Here is a 10692-nt window from a genome sequence, read left to right on the forward strand (position 1 = left end):
CTCGCCCCCCGCGGGCCGCGCGCGCGCCCCGCGCAGTCTGCGCTTTGTCGATGAATGGAACCCGCCGCGCCGCCCCTACTCCGTCTCTATATACACCTAAATCCCTTTCAACACTCTCCTACATTTGTATTTTATCGGCTACTGTGAATAACGTTCGATGAAAATAGATGAAGGGCTTATAAATATAGTCGAATTGAACTGATATTTTCATCTATTACGAGCATATTTTTTGTTTAAATTTTGTTATCTGTTTGTATTTATGATTTTATTATGTTTGGTAGGTACGCTGTGATATTTTTCGGTACGAATTTCTTATTTTAAGATAGTGCTTAATTGTTATGTGAATCGCTTTTATCTGGCAATCATATTTTCATGATATGCAGATACCTAATGAATTTACTAACTACTACTCAGCTATGTTATTCTTCGATTTGAAGATTAAAAATACCTTCCTAAAAATCTTTTATTTGTGGAAAAGTCTGAAATCAAAATTTTACTTTTATCCAACCTACACCCTGATTTCAGTCTTGCCTCTTTTCATCATTCCTTTAATTGATACTTACCTACTTTCATTTCAAAAACTCATAATTTCGTACATCGCTGACTAACCGTTTTCTCCGTAAATACCTATTAAAAATTTAGTCTAATATCATTCCGTTCATTTTCCTATTATCATTCGGTTTTCCTTATCCTATCAATATTGTTATTAGGAAATAACAATTTGCATCCCATTTGTACCTTAAGAATATAAATTTCCATCAAATTATGGCACTTACCGACTTCTCTTTGAATAAATTAAAATTGCTCGCAAAGCATTTATTCTTCTTAATAATTACCAAATGCAGTAAACTTTGGTTAACGCTGCATAGCGTTTGCAAAAAATCTATTACAGCGACATCTATGTAAATGTGAAGATGAAAACTAAATATTATAACGGTATGAGCCTGAATAGTGAAACCCGCTTTTCACGGATTTACATGAGGAGAATATTTTATTTGATTTTCCCAAAAGGCTGTAGAGGGCGGTGTTTTGGGGTTTCCGATAGAGTAGAAATAAGACCACTAGAATTCAACTCGTCCTATAGATGTCGTAAGACGAGACTAAGGCCTTATTAGAGTGTTTACTTAAACTTAAGGCACCCTTAAGGATAAAAGCACTAATGAATAATGTATTAAACTGTCCAATCTTGATGTCATGTTCCCGCTAGCCTTTTTTAAATCTTCAAGAAGGTGTTTTGACTTTTCATTGTCAGACCCAAAATTTTGAAGTTGACACTTTGAATGTAAATTTTATAGGTACTTGATCAGTAGGTAAATAAACAAAATGATGGATATAGAAAAAAAATGCTTTATCTCAAAGGTTAAATCTACTTTTAAAATCACACGTTTATTTTACGTACATATGTTAAACATAGGTGAAAAAAGGGAAAAATGGTTTATTTATTGAGCTTGTGATTTTTTTATGATATATACGTTTTTTTATTAATATTTTATTTTCAGATTTTTTCAAGTTTTCATTAGGCGATAATGAAAAAACAAAGTCGATAATAAACTTTATTTTACAACGTTTCTTATTATAATTAACTATTGGCTTGCAATCAGTTTCTAATTTTAACATCAATTTAACTACAATTTCCTCTCACTTACGACGTCCATACTAAAGACATAATTAGGTATCATAGGTATTATTTACAAGATATTATGGAACATCTAATTTACACATTTAAGTATAATAGGTACGATAACAAATAATTTAGTTCGTCTTATTTTGTGCCAATTCACTTACACTTGTAATAAATTATTATAAATATCTGAAAGGACTATCAAGTAATTTTTTTTTAATTTTATTTTATCTATTTATTTTATTAATTGCTTGCATAGTGAAAATCACATTATACGAATGTACAAACTTCGATTTGGTTCCTACTTTAATCCTTTTCTAGGTCTCTGACGTGGTTTCAGTAGAGATAACGAATGGAACTAATTTATGAACGTTTTATCAGACGAAAGACTTTCGGGTTTAAATCACCTGGATTAAAACCCGTCCTACCCTATCTGAGGTAAAACTCAGGTTGTATATTTTAAGTCTGCATTTGCCTATTAAATAACATAGTTAAGAAACAAAGTCTTAGACTGCAAAAATGTTATACCTTCACGAGACCACGATAGCAATTCCATATGCAAGCACTTTTTACTTTAATTAGTATAGATAGATTGATATCTAATAGGACAGATAATAAATTAGTAGTAAAAGCCCCAAAACAAATCTTTGTTGCGCTTAGTTCGTTACGTTATGATTTTGGCAGTTTCGTTATCATAACCATGCGATATGCTATATCTACTAATGACATCGGAATCTACAAAAAAATCTTTTATACCTACATTTGGCCTATTACTTAGCACGTGTAGGTCACACTTATAATTATTTTTATAAAAATATTTGCATAGCTCGTCTCACAGGTGGTGCTAAATAAATCAATGAACACTTTACGGAAAAAATAACATTAAGATGTCTTCACTGGTCGATGATATACATACTTACATAATAAGTTAATAATTACGATATAAGTTGACTTATTGCTTTAAGTATTGAAATTTCATCACGTAGCTTCGTCAATTTCTTATTGTATTTCTTGTATCTAAGTCCCTTTTACACTGACTGCTTCTTATTATTTTAAACACACATGAATAGGCTGTATTCTTCTAAAAGTGTTCGTTAACACGAGGCCAGATTTAAATCCTTACAGAGTCGCTCGCCTTGTGGAACCGCAGCCAATGTGAACTTAACCTTTCATTTCCTTACAATAGTTTCAGTCGAATATGTAGAAGACCCAGTAGACGGCGTTGAAGAGGAGGAAACAGACCGGGAAGATGACTCGAGAATACGTGTCTATTACATTGACATCCCTGATTTTAGGCATGGAAGCTTTGATGACGGTGGCTCCGCGACGGAGCGCGTGCATCATCTTGGGTTTACCAGTAGAACCATCTGAAAAAATCAATGAAATTAATATTCAGAAAATCGTATATCGAGGATTCACTCTCTATCATCTTTGCATAATCTAGTTGCACCCGTCAGGTTACGCTTTGAGACCCTCCTGGGTCTGTAGATATAAATCATGGATAAAAACGTATATATTAAAAGTTATAATACCTCAGTACTATAGTTATGGTACTGAAGTACCACATATTTACTAAACGAACAATTTCCCATAAATTCTGTATAAAAATTAGAAACGAATGAGATTTACAGACTTCAAAACACTTTAATTATAACAACCTGAGATTTCCTATTCGGATAGAGACAAAGAGGTAAACAGAATTACTTCTAGAGTTCCTGGAATGTGGCCGATTCCTGTATCGCAGATGAGTATGGTCTCTTTGCAACCTCAAAGAGGGAGGGGCACCCGCTGCGACAGGCAGAGGCTTGGAGCGGAGTCCTAGCAATGGAGACACCCGGCCGGTACTGCTACACTCTCGCAGGGCTATTATTTCTTCTGGCGACCGAGAACCTGAAAAATGAGGGTTAGTACGCTGCATATTTATAGAACCAATACACTCGTATGCTTATTGTTGCTGAGACTTATATATATAATTTTTATTTATTTGTTAATTTTTGATATCGTGAAGATATTAGAAAACTCTTTATTAATGACAAAGCTATGACCATGATCCTGGTATAGCTAAGTCAAGTAATTGATAATGTTCAAGGTCTTGTTCCTCCTCGAGTTAGTACTGGTTACATCCTCATCTCTCTGACGAGCTAGCCTAGCCCTAGCCCAGGGTGCACCATGTTTAAGTGTATCGTAATAATTAAGTATATTTTAGAACAAAAATGGAAATATATAGTAATACAAACCAGAACATTTCATATCCTTCTCCATACTGATACTAGTCGACAAGTCCCTGTTCTTTAACTTTGCCCTCTTCCTGGCTCTGGCGCCCCAGTACGTATAATTAACAGCGGCGTACTCCAACAGAGCAGCGAAGACGAACACAAAGCACATCACCAGGTAGATGTCGATTGCCTTCACGTAGGAGATGCGGGGAAGACTGCTGCGGACGCCAGTACTGATCGTGGTCATCGTCAAAACGGTAGTTATTCCTGGGTAGAAGGTAAGATTAAGAATCATTAATATTTTGATTGTCTCAATATAATTCCTAAGCCAATTTGATTTTACAAATTCATTTATGCATACTAGCTGAAAGTACTGAAAAACAAGAGAACTATGTCTGTCACTGACCAAAACAATCATTCCCACTAGTTCGACTCGTCAGTTCGAAGCCTAGGGTGGTATGATACTATCTATTTATATGCTAGAGCCTGCCATCAAAAATGTCAAGACTTCGCATCGATTTTAAATAGTTCCTTACCCAAGGCAACTCTGGCCGAAGTGGCTTCGTGATTGATCCAGAAAGAAACCCACGAGAGCATCACGATCAGAATGCTCGGCAAGTATGTCTGGAACACGAAGTAGCCGATGTTCCGGCGAAGCTTGAAACTCAGCGAAAGTCTCTGGTAAACGCCCGTCGCCAACTTTTCCTGAAGAAATTTGAGTGGTAGTTTGATAGAAGGATAAGTTTGCACTAATTGGGTGAAATGTAATAGGAAATTTTATTTGCCTACTATATGATAAAGACTTTTGTAAATGTGTAAATATTGATTTTTTTAATACAACAAGCAAAGGAGTCGAAAAATGCACCGAAACTTTAAAATGTGAGAGAAAGAGTAGACCTTCATTATTTATCTCGAAATACTGCACGTTTCGATTTGGGGACTTGGATACATACGTTACTAAAGAGAGTCAGAAATAATATTACCTTCCTATCGTTAGTTTCGTGGCCCAGTATAGTGAACTGTGGCAGCTCGGCGTCTTCCACTCCTCGCACTGGGGTCTCCTTCCAGTACATCACCACATCCGACACGGTGTACCCATCTGTAGAGAGATAAGACAAGTTAGCATGCTGATGAAAGTTTATGTGGCTTGTGGCATTCATATTGGAAACGAACTTTTTCGTATAGATCTTGAGTTATTTATTGGTCAGTAGCCGCAAATTAGAATGTGAGTTATAAACATATTTTTAACAACGAACTTTGGTTTCAAGAACTGCAGATTTTATGTCTATAAAACTAGCCACAACACCACATAATTGATAACGGAACAATGAAATTCTTGAACACAACAGCCAATCATTTTCTTATGACTTTTTGTGAAGCGATGCCAAACGACAATGCACTGATTTTTTTATGAAATTAATGTTGACGTGCAAGAGGAACATGAAATGTTCACAGCTCAGAGGGGAAGAGTTTATTGTAAGCAAATTAACGTCAAAAAGCTTTTAGTGTGAAAATGCGTCGAAAATTCGATGTACGCCAGCACTTCATATTTAAATACCGCAGCGTGATTCCTGCGCAAGAGAAAGAAATGCTCATTACACGTCTGTTGACAAAGACACAGAATAACAGGCATTTGGACCACAGATATAGATCTAGCTAGATCCCACTAGTTAACCCATCTTAGTCTATATAGGCTTAGCGTATCAAGCATTTTCTGCTTAGTGTGAAGTCAATAGGATGTTTTTGTTTATTTCAGAAATATTCAAAGACTTCAATCAAGTTTTGTTGATTTATAGATGCAGGAAAACATTGATATGTTTAGTTACAATAACGGAATCTGGCTAGATTTATATCTGTATTGGACATTTAACGTGTCGATGATGTAAGTGGCCAAGCCAAGCAAATCATGTGAAGCCGGCCGGATGATCTATTACAAGTGTATGAGTCACACAGCTCTCAATCTCGACGGTGCAGTTCTGGCTGTCCAGGGGGTAGTAGTGGAGGTCCATCATGCACGCCAGCGTGGCGGTGAACCGCATCCCGTAGGTGATGCTGCCGTCGCCCCCCAGTCTAACTAGTTTGTTGCGCTCAGTCACGTCGTGAAGGAAGCTAAAATTTTAATTATTTATAATTTTTCTTTAAAGCCAAAAAGGAGCTTTTCTCCTATATCACAGGAAAACCAACCATGGGTATTATAAAAACAGTGCAAACATTTTCTTAATAATAATGCTTACCAAATAATGTTTTCTGATTATGATGTAATTGTATAAGAAATTTTTAAAATTGTTTTCTGTGAATGTGTCCATTTGAACAAGGATAAATAACAAATTGTGTTTACAACATTGAGGAAAGAAAGTATTTAAAAGTAAGAACTTATATCATGAGTATTTGTAAGTACTGACCTATTTTTGTCGTTAGCAAAGAAGGTGTCTGGAACCCATATCTTATCAGCGAAGTCACCAGATAGGGTGAGAACCTCGTCCGACAGTCCAAAACCTAACCTTTCATCCTTCCAATATTGATTAAGATATAGCGTTATTGTGTAATCCTGAAAGAAAATTAGACAGAAATCAAATCAAAGTTCTTATGTATACTATTATGTATACACTTAACGTTAACTAAGAGATGATGTGTGATTGGAAATTAGCATAACAACAACCGTAACCTCTGGCAGAAGAAACTAAAATTTTCAGTTAACACGGGATAATAGAAAATGTTACGTGGGCAAAGTCGTGGTTTACCCACATTACATCATCACATTACATTTAGTTACATGTATCTTATTTCAAAAAGATATCTATTGTAGCTAAAAGAAATAGGAAGACGCCTTATTGGTATAAATGCAGGCGAAAAAAAATTATTTGGGATCTATTTGGTAATCTAAATTGACAGATTTAATAGGAACAAAATTCCATAACATTTTATAACAGAATTAAATTTGATAGAATACCAGTATCTACCAGCCCTTAATAAAACACAGCGATGTAAATTTAGAGCCAAATGAAATGGGATAGGGCCCAAGGGAGGGAGTGTAGATTTCAGACGTCGGATTTCACTCAAATCCATATAACACACGGCAAAATAGTTTTGAATTTCGTGCATAAGATCGGGTTTGATATTGAAACTATAGATAGAGTATATAAGAGGGAGTGGGCGGCGACTTTAGCAGCCGTAGTCCGCGAGTGGCGGTGGTATGCAAAGGCGGCATCGATTGGCAGAGTCAGCACACCGCCCCTCGGTCAACGACGATGTGTGTCAAGTGACCACGGCCTTGCTCCCTTTTGGATGCTATTAAAAGCTTAATGAATTACCACGGCTCAACGGCCCTTGATACGACCCAAAACTCGAGATTCTCAAGAAACACAAGGTCGCCGGCGAAATTTTGGCGACACGGCCGTTATCAATCAATCTTTGATGGCGGCCCTTGAGTTGTGTATCTACAAAATGTTTACGTTTTTTTTTATTCCGTGCACAAATTGTGAGAAGAATGCCTAACTTTTGACTTGACAACAGGAATTAATAAAATCGATGTAACCATATACGTATTAAAACACGTAGCAACTTCACGGAATAACTTCTGTATCAGTAACGTAATGCCTATTCAAAATATGTTATAAAAATCAAAATTAGATTAGTTGCTTTTCATAATAACGACATAAGGTACTTATAAGCTTTTATTATACTTTGACCGTGACTCACATTCACATTTTATGAATCTCTGCCAATCAGGAAATCAATCATCACTCTATAATGTTTTTATAACAGTCAACAATCGACTCGACTTGAAATCGTCTTACCATATTGACTTCCGATATAGCGTCAAAACTTGCGATAGTCAAATCCATACCCACGAACAGCGGATCGCCTGAAAACAATAATATTTTGTACACCGAAGCAAACGTCATATGGAATCACAATATGCTGACCATCCGCAGTCACCTACAAAATTCGTTTCGTATTCTTTACGGCCCAAAGCTTGCAGTATTTGCAATACGGAATACTCTGGAGTTATGTAAGACTGAAATAACATCTGGTTCACATTGCGGGTCATATACAAAATAAATACGTGCAGAGGTGTGTGATACGAGCAATATGATTACGACATTCATATTGGATTCTCGTCTGCATCCGCGTTCCTCATACCGATGTACTTGCATCAAACATATTTGAAATTGTTTCATGAGATCACTCAGTAAACTGGAATATTTTGACAGTGAATTGAATTTTCTCTGAATGTATTTTGGATTGTTTATCAACATTTCATTTGATTTTATTACTTTGTACCTTTAAATTAAATTCAGGCTACATCATTATAAGCTTATTGTTACTTATAAATAAGGTTTATTATCCCCAAATAATAATACATCTGTATTGCAAAGCTATATAAGTTAAGATCTGGAATTAAAAAAATGAATCACAATATTCTTTTTTGAATTCCGGCAAAAAATTCAAACAAACAAAAGTTTGTAAATAAAGTTTGTGTTGATTGAAAATTTTTCCCTTTCACTCACCACCAAAGTTAGGTCGCAACCGGATGTCGTACCCGTCCAGGATCCTGGTAACCGTGTGGGTGACGTTCTCCAACCGGTCGAACGCACTCAAACGTCCACTTCTAAAAAATATATAAAATAGGTCAGTACGAATACATTTCATTTGTTCCTTCAGGGGCTCGATTCTCACGCGGTCTAAAATGTTTTGTTGTTAACACAGTTTGTGCATTTACAGAGATTCGCAATAAAAAATCAAAAGTTTGTGAATATTTAAAAATGCACCTTTAACAACCTTTAAAGACAGTATTTTATTTAATCTAGACATAATTTACCAATAGAACAAGGTTATGTTATTTACTAGACCATAAAACGCCTTGTCTAACATTCTTGTCGTGACTTAGTGTTAACTAGACTACTAGATTCATGTTTGAGTAATCTCAACAATTCCTTTTAAGGTTGAAAGTAAGTTTTAAACATAATTAATCTGCCACTTTACAACATTCACTTTTCTTTTTTGTCATTTCTTTGGTAATTCAAAAAGCAGAAATATAATTTTGAAATAAATGTACATGCATCTATTAAAGGTTTTCTTACATTCACATCACAGATTTTCTTTCCATTTCATCATAAGATTAGATGATCATAGATAAGATAATGAAGATCTAAGAATGAAGTTGCTTAACTTTCCTATTATAAAAACCAAACTTTGTACAACCGTTTTTTTATTATAATCTCAGGAGTACGCGATAAAATCTTCTTTGAATAAATAAAAAAAAAAAGGGTAATTGGGGATAATATAAAAAAAAATACCTCTAAAACGAACACCCAAACACTATTTTCACAAAAGCATATGACACTGTTCCTGTGAGGTCCTAAAGTTTGCACTGTAAGTGACAATGGTAAATACTTTGATTAAATAAATAACCAAAATGTTTACGCAAATCACACGCTGAGCTAGCTTGAAACTACATAAGTTTTCTTACTAGATAAGTTTACTTGTCTTTCTTTTCAATTCGATTAAACTTTTCTCAGATTTTTTTTTCGTATTTTATTTACATATGTACATCATTACGTAATGAAATATCTTTTAACAGTGGTAAAAATCTAAGGTTTCTCGATACTTATTATATCATCTAAGTTTTATGTTAATAGAATAATAGTTCAGTTCTTGCTTAAAACATAATATAATATTTACTAACACTTCTAAAACGCAAATCAAATCATTCAGGCTTGTATAAAACCCTAGTTGTGTTTGAATAGAGCAAACGTTTACAAAGTACGAATATTTGTGGCGGCTCTCCCGAGCAACTTGCCGTCGGCCGGCGGCTTGTCTACCTTCGCCGTGCCCACAAATATGCCTTGCCGGGAAATCTTCCTGGAAGTACTGCTGAACAATACACTTTTTACTTATAACAGAGTTTTTCGTTACTATTTTCTTTTTACTCCTTCAATAAAACCAGCATATATGGGAGTAGGAGCTTTATAAGCTATGTAACTGATTGCATATCTTTAATTTATCTTTCTTGTCCTAATATCTATTTTCAAATTGACGGTAATTGCTTATTTAATATTTGCCTTTCTCATTTTGCTTGATAAAAGAACCTAATATACAATAATTGTTACTAGCTAAAAATAATTATAAAATTTAAAATGTTACAAAATATTAACATTTTGTAATGTTTACACTACCAATTTAACAGTCAGGATATTTCAAAATGAATAATGATTCACAATAAGCACTCGCTGTAAACTACGATCATATAAAAAATAACAATTAAATCGACCCAACGCTTACAACGTTATTACATTCATCTGTAATTATTTTTTACAGCAAACATGTGAGTTCGAAACTTTACAAAAGCATTTGTAATTCAAATATTCCGAACTTAACAAAAAAAAGTTGAAAACTTCTTCACTTATTGAATTTTGATTCATGTTTGATAATCTTGTTATCAGAATTATGTAAATAATTTCAGCAACTAACATTGTTGTGACTATAAGTTTACTGAAAAAGTTAACTCATCTAGTTTGAAAGTAACTTACTGTGCTCTCGCAAGTGTGATCACTATCGGAATCATGAGGAGTCTTGCAAAAGGGCGCGCGTGCAGGCGACAGGAACGCGCGCCACGCGTGCGCCGCGCGTTCATCGCGCGACCGACCGCGGCACGCGGCACATTGCGCGCTCACCGCAACCACGACCACACCGCCACTTTCTTCTCCCCAGTCTCACACACTAAACACCTCATATTTAATTTAATTTCTAAATCATTTCAAGTTTTCAAAAGTTTAAGAGTTTCGTTACGGCTTATCGCGATCACGATCTCTTACGTAGTCCAACAGAGTGTAGCATGAGCGGCCGCGGCGG

At 35.2% G+C, this 10692-nt stretch overlaps 1 protein-coding gene across 1 annotated transcript; it reads right to left on the reverse strand.

Moving 5' to 3' along the window:
* Positions 1-2771: 2771 nt before the first annotated feature.
* On the reverse strand, positions 2772-10474 carry LOC106131042 (gamma-aminobutyric acid receptor subunit beta-like). Its single transcript, XM_060944748.1, has 10 exons — positions 10371-10474; positions 8349-8449; positions 7635-7702; positions 6240-6385; positions 5789-5946; positions 4821-4936; positions 4374-4542; positions 3859-4104; positions 3326-3511; positions 2772-2988 (listed from the first exon to the last, which is right to left on the reverse strand). Exons 1-10 carry the CDS (start codon positions 10472-10474, stop codon positions 2810-2812), a joined length of 1473 nt encoding a protein of 490 aa, XP_060800731.1. The 3' UTR covers positions 2772-2809.
* Positions 10475-10692: the final 218 nt, after the last annotated feature.

This window comes from Amyelois transitella, chromosome 6 (genome assembly GCF_032362555.1).
Source record: "Amyelois transitella isolate CPQ chromosome 6, ilAmyTran1.1, whole genome shotgun sequence".
Taxonomy (NCBI): domain Eukaryota; kingdom Metazoa; phylum Arthropoda; class Insecta; order Lepidoptera; family Pyralidae; genus Amyelois; species Amyelois transitella.

Bases quoted from the DNA above. Each gene is read 5' to 3' on its own strand.
- LOC106131042 (XM_060944748.1), bottom strand. From the start codon at position 10,474: ATGAACGCGCGGCGCACGCGTGGCGCGCGTTCCTGTCGCCTGCACGCG. The intron at 8,450-10,370 runs GTAAGTTACTTT...TATATTTTTTAG, and splicing joins ATCACACTTGCGAGAGCACA to AAGTGGACGTTTGAGTGCGT. The intron at 4,543-4,820 runs GTAATATTATTT...AAATTTCTTCAG, and splicing joins ACGAAACTAACGATAGGAAG to GAAAAGTTGGCGACGGGCGT.